General features: G+C 46.6%; 1 protein-coding gene across 2 annotated transcripts in view; it reads left to right on the top strand.

The window, feature by feature from the left end:
- The window catches only part of TTC38 (tetratricopeptide repeat domain 38), a 24,963-nt gene extending 8,978 nt beyond the window's left edge, over positions 1-15,985 (top strand). For both annotated transcript variants that reach the window (XM_075344225.1, XM_075344226.1), the window contains 11 exons: positions 4,220-4,391; positions 6,524-6,697; positions 7,044-7,119; positions 8,754-8,873; positions 9,062-9,121; positions 9,299-9,337; positions 9,443-9,524; positions 11,774-11,939; positions 14,015-14,174; positions 14,928-15,001; positions 15,525-15,985. In XM_075344225.1, the coding sequence (XP_075200340.1) occupies positions 4,220-4,391; positions 6,524-6,697; positions 7,044-7,119; positions 8,754-8,873; positions 9,062-9,121; positions 9,299-9,337; positions 9,443-9,524; positions 11,774-11,939; positions 14,015-14,174; positions 14,928-15,001; positions 15,525-15,618 (1,217 nt within the window). In that variant the 3' untranslated portion in view covers positions 15,619-15,985. The remainder of the gene's footprint in view (positions 1-4,219; positions 4,392-6,523; positions 6,698-7,043; positions 7,120-8,753; positions 8,874-9,061; positions 9,122-9,298; positions 9,338-9,442; positions 9,525-11,773; positions 11,940-14,014; positions 14,175-14,927; positions 15,002-15,524) is intronic.
- Positions 15,986-16,938: the final 953 nt, after the last annotated feature.

Genomic DNA, 16,938 nt, shown 5'->3' on the forward strand with positions numbered 1-16,938 from the left:
AGTAGTATTCCACCCCCTGCAGATTTAGCAGGTTTACACATTCGGAATGAACTTGGCATTGTGACATTTGGACTGTAGATCTGCCTGGAAGTGTGAAATGCTCTGCAGCAAAAAAGAATGTTATTTCTTTTTTTATTTTTAAATTGAGAAAAGTTTATTCAGAGGGTCATTTATTATTCAACCCCTCAAACCACCAGAATTCTGTTTGGTTCCCCTAAAGCAGCGGTGGGGAACCTTTTTTCTGTCGGGGGCCATTTGGAAATTTCTACCAACCTTCGGGGGCCGCACAAAATTATCAATGTTTAAATGACCCTGCTATATTGGGTGAAGCAATTAATTAACTGGGGGCATGGGGCTGGGGGCACAGACACCACACGCGGGGCTGGGGGCACAGACACCACACGCGGGGCTGGGGGCACAGACACCACACGCGGGGCTGGGGGCACAGACACCACACGCGGGGCTGGGGGCACAGACACCACTGGAGGGGCTGGGGGCACAGACACCACTGGAGGGGCTGGGGGCACAGACACCACTGGAGGGGCTGGGGGCACAGACACCACTGGAGGGGCTGGGGGCACAGACACCACTGGAGGGGCTGGGGGCACAGACACCACTGGAGGGGCTGGGGGCACAGACACCACTGTGGGGAAGGCACAGACATCACTGTGGGGAAGGCACAGACATCACTGTGGGGAAGGCACAGACATCACTGTGGGGAAGGCACAGACATCACTGTGGGGAAGGCACAGACATCACTGTGGGGAAGGCACAGACATCACTGTGGGGAAGGCACAGACATCACTGTGGGGAAGGCACAGACATCACTGTGGGGGAGGCACAGACATCACTGTGGGGGAGGCACAGACATCACTGTGGGGGAGGCACAGACATCACTGTGGGGGAGGCACTCACGACTGTGGGGGCGCACACACGACTGGGGGGGCGCACACACGACTGGGGGGGCGCACACACGACTGGGGGGGCGCACACACGACTGGGGGGGCGCACACACGACTGGGGGGGGCTGCACACACGACTGGGGGGGCTGCACACACGACTGGGGGGTGCACACAGGACTGGGGGGGGTGCACACAGGACTGGGGGGGGTGCACACAGGACTGGGGGGGGGGTGCACACAGGACTGGGGGGGGGTGCACACAGGACTGGGGGGGCTGCACACAGGACTGGGGGGGCTGCACACAGGACTGGGGGGGCTGCACACAGGACTGGGGGGGCTGCACACAGGACTGGGGGGGCTGCACACAGGACTAGGGGGGGTGCACACAGGACTAGGGGGGGTGCACACAGGACTAGGGGGGGTGCACACAGGACTAGGGGGGGGTGCACACAGGACTAGGGGGGGGGTGCACACAGGACTAGGGGGGGTGCACACAGGACTAGGGGGGGTGCACACAGGACTAGGGGGGGTGCACACAGGACTGGGTGGGGTGCACACAGGACTGGGTGGGGTGCACACAGGACTGGGTGGGGTGCACACAGGACTGGGTGGGGTGCACACAGGACTGGGTGGGGTGCACACAGGACTGGGGGGTGCACACAGGACTGGGTGATGGGCTGCACATAGGATTGTGTGGGGGTGCACACAGGACTGGGGGAGGGGTGCACACAGGATTGGGGGGGGTGCAAACAGGACTACTGGGTGATGGGCTGCACACAGGACATTGGGGGGCTGCACACAGGACTGGGGGAGGGGTGCACACAGGACATTGGGGGCCACACTGCGCTGAGAGTTTCATGCAACTCTGGGGGAGAGGGTTTACAGAACTGGTGTGGGGAGGCACAAAGCATTGGGCAGGGCACATAGCAGCAGAGGGTCGGCGCTGGACTCACAGCAGCATTGCACTCACATCACCGGAGGGCAGGGGGCGGACACACTGCATCAGAAGGAGAAGGCACTGATCTCCGGAGGGCAGGGGGCGGACACACAAGGCAGGAAGCTGAGGCTGCTGTAGACCCGCCCACAATTGGCACTGGCCGACGGGAGAACACATTGCTGCACAAACAGCAATGTGTGGATTTAAAGGGCCGGCGGCAGCAAACCGCGGTGACAGCACGAGCACTGCCTCCCCCGGGAATCTGCCCGGGGGCCACATAAAAGGTCATGGCGGGCCGCATGCGGCCCGCGGGCCGGAGGTTCCCCACCCCTGCCCTAAAGTATTAAGAAGTATTTCAGGCACAAAGAACAATGAGCTTCACATGTTTGGATTAATTATCTCTTTTTCCAGCCTTTTCTGACTAATTAAGACCCTCCCCAAACTTGTGAACAGCACTCATACTTGGTCAACATGGGAAAGACAAAGGAGCATTCCAAGGCCATCAGAGACAAGATCGTGGAGAGTCACAAGGCTGGCAAGGGGTACAAAACCCTTTCCAAGGAGTTGGGCCTACCTGTCTCCACTGTTGGGAGCATCATCCGGAAGTGGAAGGCTTATGGAACTACTGTTAGCCTTCCACGGCCTGGACAGCCTTTGAAAGTTTCCACCCGTGCCGAGGCCAGGCTTGTCCGAAGAGTCAAGGCTAACCCAAGGACAACAAGGAAGGAGCTCCGGGAAGATCTCATGGCAGTGGGGACATTGGTTTCAGTCAATACCATAAGTAACGTACTCCACCGCAATGGTCTCCATTCCAGACGAGCCTGTAAGGTACCTTTTACTTTCAAAGCGTCATGTCAAGGCTTGTCTACAGTTTGCTCATGATCACTTGGAGGACTCTGAGACAGACTGGTTCAAGGTTCTCTGGTCTGATGAGACCAAGATCGAGATCTTTGGTGCCAACCACACACGTGACGTTTGGAGACTGGATGGCACTGCATACGACCCCAAGAATACCATCCCTACAGTCAAGCATGGTGGTGGCAGCATCATGCTGTGGGGCTGTTTCTCAGCCAAGGGGCCTGGCCATCTGGTCCGTATCCTTGGGAAGATGGATAGCACGGCCTACCTGGAGATTTTGGCCAAGAACCTCCGCTCCTCCATCAAGGATCTTAAGATGGGTCGTCATTTCATCTTCCAACAAGACAACGACCCAAAGCACACAGCCAAGAAAACCAAGGCCTGGTTCAAAAGGGAAAAAATCAAGGTGTTGCAGTGGCCTAGTCAGTCTCCTGACCTTAACCCAATTGAAAACTTGTGGAAGGAGCTCAAGATTAAAGTCCACATGAGACACCCAAAGAACCTAGATAACTTGGAGAAGATCTGCATGGAGGAGTGGGCCAAGATAACTCCAGAGACCTGTGCCGGCCTGATCAGGTCTTATAAAAGACGATTATTAGCTGTAATTGCAAACAAGGGTTATTCCACAAAATATTAAACCTAGGGGTTGAATAATAATTGACCCACACTTTTATGTTGAAAATTTATTAAAATTTAACTGAGCAACATAACTTGTTGGTTTGTAAGATTTATGCATCTGTTAATAAATCCTGCTCTTGTTTGAAGTTTTCAGGCTCTAACTTATTTGCATCTTATCAAACCTGCTAAATCTGCAGGGGGTTGAATACTACTTGTAGGCACTGTATGTGACTATATTTTGCTCGCAGAGTTGTCACTCAGTTTTCAGCACAATGGATTCCTGCTGTTCAGGAATCTGGGAAAGGTGGGTGCAGTAATCTTGGCCTATAGTTCATGGGCGATACTGTGAGACTGGGGTGACATTTTGAGGGTGTAGAGTACTAGTGTGCAGCAAATTGCTCCAGTTTTATGGCAAGTACTGGTTAACCATTAGTTACACCTATACTTGCCACAAATCCGCATCAATTTGTGCCATTTGGCACCCTATAGCCGGGAGCTGCAAAGTGTCACCCGGCTATACTGATACTTGTCATATATCAGTTTCTGGGAAATTTGACAACCGATTTTTGTTCAAATGGGGTTGTCACTCAACTTTCCATAAATGCACAGCTAATCAATCTAGTGGAGTTCAGGGCTCTGAATAATCACCTCGTGCCATTTGGCAGTCCTATAGCCAGGAGGTGCAACACGTCACCCGGCTATACTGATATTTTTAATATATCAGGTTCTGGGAAACCTATCTGACAACCAATTTGACCGATTTTTGTTCCCGTCGGGTTGTCATTGAACTTTCCATAAATGCACAGCAGGTCTTATGGAATTCAGGGATCTGGGAAAGCTGGATAGTCGCAGTAATGTCTACTTGTATTTTAGTAATAGTGACTGATTATTTTTTCTTCTTTCAGTAATGGGACATGTGATTTCTAACGGTTTGGACCTGATCGGCACTGGTCGGTCACCACTGCTCGATAAGGAATTTGAGAGGGACCTGAAAACCATGTCAGATTTGGCCAAGACTCAGCCCCTGACCGAAAGGGAAAAATTACACGTAGACGCACTGGAGATGTTTGCTAAAGGGTAGAACGACTTTTTTTAATTTTCTCATATTTTTTAGTATTTTTATTTTAATTTTTATTTTCTTCTACTCCATTTACATCTAAAGTGGCCAAAAACATCGATAAAAGGGGATATATATATATATATATATATATATATATATATATATATATATATATATATATATATTATTAAAAAAAGATCCTTCAGGAAAAAGATGCCAGCGTTTCATGAAACATCTTCACCTTGAAATTGCGTCGGGTCTGCACATACCATTGGGATGTATTCACACCATATTATTTTTTTTTTTGCTGATCCCTCTTGATATTCTTCCTGGAAATGTATCACTAGATAATAATTAGTCCTCCCTATTCCCCTGCCTTGTCAATAGCCCCTGCACAATCCGCTCTATTTGGGCAGCTCCAGAGGTGTAAGCACCTTATTGGCATGACTAGTCTATGCATACATTTCCAGGAGGAATAACTGAGGGACGGCACATGAAATACAGTGCCTACAAGTAGTATTCAACCCCCTGCAGATTTAGCAGGTTTACACATTCAGAATTAACTTGGCATTGTGACATTTGGACTGTAGATCAGCCTGGAAGTGTGAAATGCAGCAAAAAAGAATGTTATTTCTTTTTTTATTTTTTTTTTTTAAATTGTGAAAAGTTTATTCAGAGGTCATTTATTATTCAACCCCTCAAACCACCAGAATTCTGTTTGGTTCCCCTAAAGTATTAAGAAGTATTTCAGGCACAAAGAACAATGAGCTTCACATGTTTGGATTAATTATCTCTTTTTCCAGCCTTTTCCGACTAATTAAGACCCTCCCCAAACTTGTGAACAGCACTCATACTTGGTCAACATGGGAAAGACAAAGGAGCATTCCAAGGCCATCAGAGACAAGATCGTGGAGGGTCACAAGGCTGGCAAGGGGTACAAAACCCTTTCCAAGGAGTTGGGCCTACCTGTCTCCACTGTTGGGAGCATCATCCGGAAGTGGAAGGCTTATGGAACTACTGTTAGCCTTCCACGGCCTGGACAGCCTTTGAAAGTTTCCACCCGTGCTGAGGCCAGGCTTGTCCGAAGAGTCAAGGCTAACCCAAGGACAACAAGGAAGGAGCTCCGGGAAGATCTCATGGCAGTGGGGACATTGGTTTCAGTCAATACCATAAGTAACGTACTCCACCGCAATGGTCTCCGTTCCAGACGAGACCGTAAGGTACCTTTACTTTCAAAGCGTCATGTCAAGGCTCGTCTACAGTTTGCTCATGATCACTTGGAGGACTCTGAGACAGACTGGTTCAAGGTTCTCTGGTCTGATGAGACCAAGATCGAGATCTTTGGTGCCAACCACACACGTGACGTTTGGAGACTGGATGGCACTGCATACGACCCCAAGAATACCATCCCTACAGTCAAGCATGGTGGTGGCAGCATCATGCTGTGGGGCTGTTTCTCAGCCAAGGGGCCTGGCCATCTGGTCCGCATCCATGGGAAGATGGATAGCACGGCCTACCTGGAGATTTTGGCCAAGAACCTCCGCTCCTCCATCAAGGATCTTAAGATGGGTCGTCATTTCATCTTCCAACAAGACAACGAGCCAAAGCACACAGCCAAGAAAACCAAGGCCTGGTTCAAGAGGGAAAAAATCAAGGTGTTGCAGTGGCCTAGTCAGTCTCCTGACCTTAACCCAATTGAAAACTTGTGGAAGGAGCTCAAGATTAAAGTCCACATGAGACACCCAACGAACCTAGATAACTTGGAGAAGATCTGCATGGAGGAGTGGGCCAAGATAACTCCAGAGACCTGTGCCGGCCTGATCAGGTCTTATAAAAGACGATTATTAGCTGTAATTGCAAACAAGGGTTATTCCACAAAATATTAAACCTAGGGGTTGAATAATAATTGACCCACACTTTTATGTTGAAAATGTATTAAAATTTAACTGAGCAACATAACTTGTTGGTTTGTAAGATTTATGCATCTGTTAATAAATCCTGCTCTTGTTTGAAGTTTGCAGGCTCTAACTTATTTGCATCTTATCAAACCTGCTAAATCTGCAGGGGGTTGAACACTACTTGTAGGCATTGTATATGCAAAAAAACCCCTCAAAAAACAGTTCGGCACTTATATTCTTTTAATATTTAGAAATATTCCAAAGGCGGCGGACATGTGGGACCAGATCTTACAGGATCACCCCTTGGACTTGCTGGCTATAAAACTTGCCCATGATTCCTACTTCTACCTTGGACAGAAAAATCAGATGAGAGATTCCATCTCCCGGATTCTTCCATATTGGACCCCGGATACTCCTTTAAGTAGGTGCGTCAGCATTACATGTATTTGCTTTATACTATGCAATCACAATGACCAAAAATCAGCATGGAAAGAGATGACAATTCCCCTTCAGTCCTCTGCCCCCCTCCATTTACACATTATAAAATGTTAACTTCCTTCAGCCACCACTAGAGGGAGCTCACTGCAGACATAACTAGTGCAATGTCCAAACATATCCCACAAGCTCCCCCTAGTGGTGATTGCTTTAACATAAAAAATGACATCTTGGCTTTGTACTATGCATTGACATAAAATGAGCTAAAATTCTGGATTATCCTGCTGATTCTGGACTATGAGATGATTATTTAAAGGGATTTTCCTTTCGTTATAGTTACGTGAAAGGCATGTACTCATTTGGGCTGCTTGAAACAAACTTTTATGATCAAGCTCTGAAGGTGGCCAAAGAGGTAAACAAATTTTAATTTGGACATGTCAAAAAATGGATCGGTTGAAAATATTAAAAAAAAATATTTCCATGTAAATTATATTTTTAAGCTTATAACCTATGTTAGGTAAATAAATATTATTATTATTATTATTATTATTATTATTATTACCGTATTATTTTAATTAAAAGAGATCACTGCAGTACCAGTCACGGCCACTGTCTTGTGTGGCGCTGTGCGATTTTCTGTGCTCTACAGCCCCATCAATCAGATGATTGGTTGGAGTGCTGGGACCCCCACGGTGCCCACCAGCCTCATATTAATGACCTCCATAGCTCCCATTCGCTTTAGGAAGACTGACATGTGCAATGGGAAGATGGACCAAAAAACCCTAATTTTGTTTGCTTTTGTGCGGTCTTATTAGTCAGTATTCAGCTTATTTCACTTCATATTATCCAAAGGCAGCTCTATTCTTGAGCACCTTTTGCATAGTGATGTCCCTCCTATTATTCCTCCTGGAAATATAGAAATAAATTGAAAAGCAGGGGTTACCCTTCCCCTTGTTGGCGGAACATGCTTCTGTAATCAGTGCTGATTCACTAAGGACACACCATATTGAAAGGGGAACGGTTAGCACGTCAATTATACATTTCCAAGAGGAATTGTAGAAGGACGGCACACCTTTTTTTTAAAAAAAAAATAAAATAAAAATAATATATATATATATATATATATATATATATAAATATCTTTTTCTTTCTTTTTTTGCTTGAGGTATACAGGTGTGTGATTAAAACAGACCTGAGTGCTGACCCCAGAGAACACAATCTCATCTTCAGCTGCATCCCACTCCTCCCTCTCATAGCATAATCTCATAGGAAGGACCTGAGACTGCAGCTGCATCTCCCTCCTCCTTCTCATAGCATAATCTCATAGGAAGGACATGAGAGACTGCAGCTGCATCCCCCTCCTCCCTCTCATAGCATAATCTCATAGGAAGAAGCTGAGAGACTGCAGCAGCATCCCCATCCTCCTTCTCATAGCATAATCTCATAGGAACGACCTGAGAGACTGCAGCTGCATCCCCCTCCTCCCTCTCATAGCATAATCTCATAGGAAGAAGCTGAGAGACTGCAGCTGCATCCCTCTCCTCCCTCTCATAGCATAATCTCATAGGAAGGACCTGAGAGACTGCAGCTGCATCTCCCTCCTCCCTCTCATAGCATAATCTCATAGGAAGAAGCTGAGAGACTGCAGCTGCATCCCCCTCCTCCCTTTTATAGCATAATCTTATAGGAAGAAGCTGAGAGACTGCAGCTGCATCCCCCTCCTCCCTTTTATAGCATAATCTTATAGGAAGAAGCTGAGAAACTGCAGCTGCATCCCCCTCCTCCCTATTATAGCATAATCTTATAGGAAGAAGCTGAGAGACTGCAGCTGCATCCCCCCCCCTCCCTCTCATAGCATAATCTCATAGGAGGGAGCTGAGAGACTGTAGTTTAATTTCCCTCATTCATCTCATAGCAAAATCTCATAGGAAGAAGCTAAGAGACTGCAGCTGCATCCCCCTCCTCCCCATCCAATCTGAATGTCACTTAGTGCAGTATCAGACAATATGACGCCATAGTTTTCTTATCTCTCCTTATATTATCTAGGCACTGACTATAGACCCGAAGGACTGTTGGTCGGTGCACACCGTTGCTCACGTATACGAGATGAAGGCCGGTGTAGAGGAAGGCTTGTCCTTCATGAAACAAACCGAAAACAACTGGAAGGTAAAGTCCTGGTGTTACTGTCTGACGCGTCCCTATGAAAGTTCTTATTGTCAAAGCATCAGTAGAAGAAATCATGAGAACATGGGGCTAATTACCGCCTGCACCCCTCTGGCCTGTCAGTTGCCTCACGGTCGCGGTTGGGTGCGATCTTCAGCCATTGTTTAGATTTTCCTTGTATTTTCTTGCAGGGAGGAGACATGCTCGCCTGCCACGTCTACTGGCACTGGGCCTTATACTTCATCGAGAAGGTGGGGCAATTATAATTTATATATTGCGCATGGCGGTGTTATTTGTACACAACCACCCAGTTGTGAGCCCCTGCATTTATCTCATTTATCATCTGGCTGACAACAGAGAACAAAAGATGCATCTATATAGATTAGGAGTGTACAGAACTGTCTACTGACCATTTATTCTCTTTCCAGGGGGAATATGAAGCGGCCATGACCCTGTACGATGAATATGTGAGTACTTGGCGTTCTGCACAAAAATTACTTAAAGGGATTTTCCATCTAGAAATTGAGATACGGGCGCTGTGCAAAACTAATCATCCCCCTCCTCGGCCGTAGATCGCACCCATCTGCTTCACCAGCGGGAGCATGCTGGACGTCGTGGACAATTCATCTCTGCTCCTCCGGCTTCAGATGGAAGGTACAGTCCTGTGCGACGACATATTGGATCGACCCCCGGAGCTTTCTCTATATTATCCAGCAGGGGGCGACAATTTTAACTTGTCCCCTTTATCCTTACACCATGGTGCTCCTAGGCAGCCCTCACTTTATAAAATAGGAATATCTCTTTAAAGGATAGCCTAGAATTATAAAAATATTGCACTTTTTTGGCTTTGTTTTCCCTGCGGGATGAAGAATGAGCTAACTGATATTCCATCAGTGAGCTAGTCCTACCCAAAGTCTGGAATTCTTCTCTCTGGTTTGTTTGTTTTTTTCTTCTTCTAGGCTTCTCTCAGCTAAGTTATGACCACATCAAAGTTCAGTTCCACTTTAATGTGATCTGGTGTAATAAATCAGCACAGTGGAGGTCAGAAATGGGCAGATAAAAAAACGAGACAGATCAAATAAATAATAAAATAATAAAAAATAAGACCAATTAGAGGATAACAAGACAGATAAAAATAAATAAAATAATAAACTATATATAAATAAAATAAGACAGATAAAACAAGACAAAATCAATAAATAAAGAATACTGATGGAAAAAATAAAATTATAGAGATAAGACATAATATAAAATAAAAAGTAATAGATAAAAGATAAAACAAGACGGAAAAATGAATAGAAAAAAATAAAATAAGACCGATAAAAGAAAAATAAATTAAGACAGTTAAAAGACATAATAGATAAGAAAATAAATAATATATAAATAAAATAATAAATACAGATAAAACAAGGAAAAATAGATAAAACAAGACGGAAAAATAAATTAAAATAAAACAAGACATTAAATAATATATGAATAAAATAATACAGATAAGATAAAAAAAGACTGAAAATAAATAAAATAAGACAGATAAGACAAAATAAATAGAAAAATAAAATAAGACATAGGTAAGATAAAATAAAATATAAATAAATACAGATAAAACGACAAAATAATTATATAAAATAATACAGATAAAACAAGACATAAAATAAATAATATAAATAAAATGAAAAAGATAAAAAAAACAAAATGGAAAAATAAATAAAAGATAATTCTGTCCCCTTCCTCCCTATGTCTCCTTGTCTAGTATTGTAGTGTCTGTTTTGTCACATTCTTTGTTTCTAATATATCAATGGATAATATGATGTGTGTCCTGATTTATGGTTTAAAATTACTGCTCACATGTTTGCGGGCCATATCCATGTATTTTCTTTGTTTTGAAAAATTCAATAAAATATTCAGTTATAAAAAAAAAGACATAAAATACTTAAAAAAAATAAAATGCATATAAAAGATAAAACAAGACATAAAATAAATATCAATCAAATTAAAAAAGATAAAATAAGGCGGAAAAATAAAATAAGACAGATAAGACATAAAATAAAAATATAAATAAAATACAGATAAAAGCAAACAAGATGGAAAAATAAATAAAATAAATGACAGAAAAATAATAAAAAATAAATAAATAAATGTAAGACAAAAATAAATAATAAGACCGGGTAAAAGATAAAACAAGAGATAAAATTAAATATATAAATATTATAAATAATAATACAGATAAAAGGGATACAGGTAAATATCTTTGTACAGTGTTAGCCAGTAGAGATAAAAATTGTTTAAAAGAACTGAATTCCTCAGTGGTTGATACCTTTTAATGGCTAACTGAAAAGATGGTAATAATTGCAAGCTTTCGAGACTACTCAGGTCTCTTCAGGTCTACCATGCCTGATGAACAGACCTGAGTAGTCTCGAGATAAAAGGGAGAAACTCATCTGATGGAGTGAGCTCACTATTGGATTCTTAGTTACCTCATTATGCGACTTTCAATGGTTCCAGAAAAAGAGACTGTAAAAAGCCAAATGATGCAACAGTTTAAATGAAAGTCAGCTGCAAAAATTAAATATTAAAAATAAATGTCTCTGCAAGTGTCCTGCTCCTTGAAAGTGAATGGAGAACACTGACCAAATCTCCTGCATAAACATAGATAAAGCTGTAAGTTCCTGCAGCCGCCACTAGAGGGAGCTCACTGCATACAGGCTTCTCATTAACCTCCATGATAAATCTGTATACGGTAAGGAATTTATTGATCTAGATTTGTCTTATGGGCAATCCCTTTATCTAGAGTCAGTGGTTGAGAGGCTAGATCAGCGCTCAGCCACCTGCGGCCCTTCAGCTTATAAGATACAGCTCCCAGCATCCCCTACCGGAATAATTCCTGACCTTTCTGTGCCCTCCAGGCGTGGATGTTGGAAAACGATGGGACAAACTGGTGCAGGTTACCAAGAAACACCGGGACGATCACATCCTGATATTCAATGACCTCCATTTCTTAATGTCTTCCCTGGGTTCCAAAGATCAGGAGATGACGACGCAGCTGCTCCAGGCTCTGGAGGAACTTTCTAAGTAAGTAGAGCCGAGCAAAAAGATGAACGAACCTGGATCTGCGCGCCACGTCACTATTCTGCAAACCTCCTACCTGCAGCATCCCTTATGCCACTGCCGATTAGTAGGCCCGCGCATCGTCAAGTCGGCAGATAGGTTTGCGCGGCTCTAGTCCGGTGACCGAGGCATCAGGTCCAGGTTCACGCTAGCCATGATGCTTACCTCTATCCCTGTGTATCCACACTGAGAGGCCACTTTTATTAGAGACCGCCATCTACTATCACATTGGACTTCCTCTGATGGGCGAGTGTGCTCATCCCTGCTCCATAATCATGCGAGTGCTTGATATTTTAAGCGGAGGGCCGGGGAGAGAGTGCTAGCAATCGAGAGTGAGCAAGAGTGCTAGATAGCGCACCTGGAAGACAGACATGAATCGCACGTCCCAAAATCATAGCTTGATCTAAAGCCGCTAGGCAAAAATTAAATACCTGAAATGAGGTTCTTGGTTTAACATTCGGATCAGACTGTATAAAGCCACTGCTGGGTCATGGCGAACCTCTGAGTGGGTGCCTAATCTATGCCTCAAATGTGCGGCGCCGTGCGGCTACAATGCACCAGCAGGGCCCATGACCTGATTCCTCAAAACACCCATGCTACAAAGCAGAGTCTCCATGACTCCAGGCCACAACACCCCGCCGACGCAAAACCACCACCACAATGGCTGCCACACAGCACCAGCACAGATTGCTAGAGAGGAAGAGCAAGCGAGAGAGGGCTGGCGAGGCGGAGCACGAAGCGAGAGAGGGCTGGCGAGGCGGAGCACAAAGCGAGAGAGGGCTGGCGAGGCGGAGCACGAAGCGAGAGAGGGCTGGCGAGGCGGAGCACGAAGCGAGAGAGGGCTGGCGAGGCGGAGCGCGAAGCGAGAGAGGGCTGGCGAGGCGGAGCGCGAAGCGAGAGAGGGCTGGCGAGGCGGAGCGCGAAGCGAGAGAGGGCTGGCGAGGCGGAGCGCGAAGCGAGAGAGGGCTGGCGAGGCGGAGCGCGAAGCGAGAGAGGGCTGGCGAGGCGGAGCGCGAAGCGAGAGAGGGCTGGCGAGGCGGAGCGCGAAGCGAGAGAGGGCTGGCGAGGCGGAGCGCGAAGCGAGAGAGGGCTGGCGAGGCGGAGCGCGAAGCGAGAGAGGGCTGGCGAGGCGGAGCGCGAAGCGAGAGAGGGCTGGCGAGGCGGAGCGCGAAGCGAGAGAGGGCTGGCGAGGCGGAGCGCGAAGCGAGAGAGGGCTGGCGAGGCGGAGCGCGAAGCGAGAGAGGGCTGGCGAGGCGGAGCGCGAAGCGAGAGGGCTGGCGAGGCGGAGCGCGAAGCGAGAGAGGGCTGGCGAGGCGGAGCGCGAAGCGAGAGAGGGCTGGCGAGGCGGAGCGCGAAGCGAGAGAGGGCTGGCGGGGCGGAGCGCGAAGCGAGAGAGGGCTGGCGGGGCGGAGCGCGAAGCGAGAGAGGGCTGGCGGGGCGGAGCGCGAAGCGAGAGAGGGCTGGCGGGGCGGAGCGCGAAGCGAGAGAGGGCTGGCGGGGCGGAGCGCGAAGCGAGAGAGGGCTGGCGGGGCGGAGCGCGAAGCGAGAGAGGGCTGGCGGGGCGGAGCGCGAAGCGAGAGAGGGCTGGCGGGGCGGAGCGCGAAGCGAGAGAGGGCTGGCGGGGCGGAGCGCGAAGCGAGAGAGGGCTGGCGGGGCGGAGCGCGAAGCGAGAGAGGGCTGGCGGGGCGGAGCGCGAAGCGAGAGAGGGCTGGCGGGGCGGAGCGCGAAGCGAGAGAGGGCTGGCGGGGCGGAGCACGAAGCGAGAGAGGGCTGGCGAGGCAGAGCACGAAGCGAGAGAGGGCTGGCGAGGCAGAGGGGAGTCAGAGAGGGCTGGCGAGGCAGAGCAAGAGTGTTAGAGAGCAAGAGAGTGATAGCAAGGTAGGGGGAAGCGAGTGCACAATTTCGTCCCCAGCAGCAATCATTCGGCAGTGTACGTGTTGCTGTTCCTCACACTGTGATGTACAGTATATCTGTGCATTTGATAAATGTATGAACTTTGTAGGCTTTTATTTCATGTGTTGTGTATTTTCCATCCTCAGATCTCCGGGGGAGAATCATCAGCACTCCCTGATCAGAGAGCTCGGCCTCCCGCTCAGTCAGGCCCTCGTAGAGTTCGACAGCGGTAACTATGACAAGGTGGTGGAGCTGATGCAGCCGATCCGCTACAAGATCCTGAATATTGGAGGAAGCGATGCCCAGGTAACAGCATGAAGATGTGATGGAAAATAGAAAAAGTTCAGAGAATACATTAAGATGTCTTTATAGCAGTGGAGCACTGGTTTCCTGACAAAGAGCTCCAAATCCCTGCAGAGACATGGATAAAACTGTAACTATCTGCAGTTGCCACTAGAGGGAGCTCACTGCATACAATATAATTAACATCTTGCATCCTCCACTAGAGGGAGTTCACGGCACACAACATAGATAATTGTAATATAATTAAGCCACACTAGAGGGCGCTCACTGCACACAACATAGATAATTGTAATTTGCTGAAGCCACCACTAGAGGGAGCTCACTGCATACATAGATAATTGAAATTTCCTGAAGCCACCACTAGATGGAGCGCACCGCACACAACATAGATAATTGTAATTTCCTGAAGCCACCACTAGATGGAGCTCACTGCATACAACATAGATAATTGTAATTTCCTGAAGCCACCACTAGAGGGAGCGCACTGCATACATAGATAATTGTAATTTCCTGAAGCTACCACTAGAGGGAGCTCACTGCATACAACAGATAATTATCATATAATCAAGCCACCACTAGAGGAAGCTTACTGCATACATAGATAATTGTAACCTTCTGAAGCCACCACTAGAGGGAGCTCACTGCATACAAGTGGGTTTTTTTTATTAAACTCCATGATAAGTAAAGAATGTATTGTGATTGGTAATATGGGTTTATGTGAAATTTTACCCATAATTTCTATGTTCTGTTCCCCAGAGAGATCTCTTCAACCAGGTTCTCATTCATGCTGCAATTAATAGCAATAAAAACTCCCATCACAATTTAGCCAGGTAAGATCACACATCACCTGCACATAGCCACGTATCCTTTCAGGGGTTGGGTCACGTTTCCATACATAGGTCTTTTCTAGGGATAATTAATGAGTGATATTACACCCTCTAGGGAAACTTTTTAAAGAGGGTATTCAAAATAAGAAAAATGTGGCTACATTTTTTTCCCAGAAACAGCGCCACCTCTGTCCACAGGTTGTGTGCGGTATTGCAGTTCAGCCTCATTCACTTCAATAGAGCTGATCTACACTACGAGACATTCTTTTTGGAAGAAAACATTTTTTTATGCAGGATAATTAAAACTCCTTAAAGGGCTTATCCCTTTTCAGGAAATATTGTTTCACCCCAAAGCGGCTGTATCGGGAACAGTATAAGTGAGCTCTGCGGCTCGATCCAGACACCGGGAGCAGGGGCAGATATTTACCAGTGGACCCAGGGACAAACCTATCATTTAAAGGGCACTAAATCCATTAAAAAATTCTAAAATTTTTTTTTTATTTATTTATTTATTTTTTTATTGCAGAAGTCTTTTAATTGAAAGAGACGTCTTGAGACCAAACTCCCCCATGACCGAGCGGCTTATGAGGAAGGCCTCCGCCGTACACACCCTGCTATAGATCGCACCGAACCGGAATCCATACCGATCAATCGCCATAATCTGCAATTTTTAATAAATCGTCCCATCGAGGCCTTACCATTGTTTGGGGGAGGGGTACACAGCCCCCCTCCTCCAAAGCCCAAAAAAAGTTACTTCCTCACTGTTGTATTGACTAATGTTGGGGTGCGGCCTCCTCTACAGCCAGAAGAACACACTTTGGCGCCATCTATAGGTACGATTGTTTATTCCCCTTTTCATTGTAGAGATCGGAACTCTCAGGGGTTTGTTTGGTTTTTTTTTTTCCTTAAATACTTTGATGGTAATTTTCTTAATAAAATTGTAAAAATTAATTTTGCTGCAAAAGATAAAAAAAACCTCCGGTGTGATGTCAAGTTTATTTTTCCGTTTTTTTTTTTTTTTTTTTATTAAACACGAATGCTTTCTTCTCACAGCGCCTCCCCTGGTTGTGTGGGGTATCTGCAGCTCACCATTGACTTCAATGGAACTATGCTGTAATACCAGACACAACCAGAGAAGAGGGGGGAGCTGTTGGTGGAATAAAGCAGCCATTTTTTTTTTCTCCTTCCCCATCCTCCCCTCCTTTTTTCCCCCCCCCTTGTTTTTTTTATTGCTAAATATAATTAATCCATTATTCGCAGAGCTCTTCTCCCCCTTACTTTAACCTTCGTCACTGATCACTTAGTAAATACCCCTGCTCGGACCTATATATAAATTCAGGTTTTGGAGTGATATTACTAGACCGTATGTATCCTCCGTTTCAGACCTACCGTATTTTTCGGTTTAAGACACGCCAAATTTAGAGGGGGGGAAAAAAAAAAAAAAAAGTCCATCTTATATTCTGGTGGTGTCTTACCGGAAGAGGAGTAGTGTCAAGGGAGACAGGGGGGTGCGGCGGGTGTCCCAGATGCTCTGTTGGCAGTGTAGGCTTCAAAGAAATGGCGCCCGGAGCCGGCACAGATTGATCTATTGGCTTAATGATAAGCACGCTCCGCCTCCGGGTGGCATTTTCCTTACGTCCACTGCCGGGAGATCAATGGGCCAGAGGCGGAGTGTGCGCAGATGAGATCTTGAGCCAATAGCTCAATCTGCGCATGCACCGACTCCGGGCATCATTACTTTAAGCCCTCAGCTCCCGCAGCAGCACAGGCTCGCTCCCGCAGCAGCACAGGCTCGCTCCCGCAGCAGCACAGGCTCGCTCCCGCCATTGCACAGGCTCGCTCCCGCAGCATCACAGGCTCGCTCCCGCAGCAGCACAGGCTCGCTCCCGCAGCAGCACAGGCTCGCTCCCGCAGCAGCACAGGCTCGCTCCCGCAGCAGC

The sequence above is a fragment of the Anomaloglossus baeobatrachus genome, chromosome 4 (assembly GCF_048569485.1).
Source record: "Anomaloglossus baeobatrachus isolate aAnoBae1 chromosome 4, aAnoBae1.hap1, whole genome shotgun sequence".
Lineage (NCBI taxonomy): Eukaryota > Metazoa > Chordata > Amphibia > Anura > Aromobatidae > Anomaloglossus > Anomaloglossus baeobatrachus.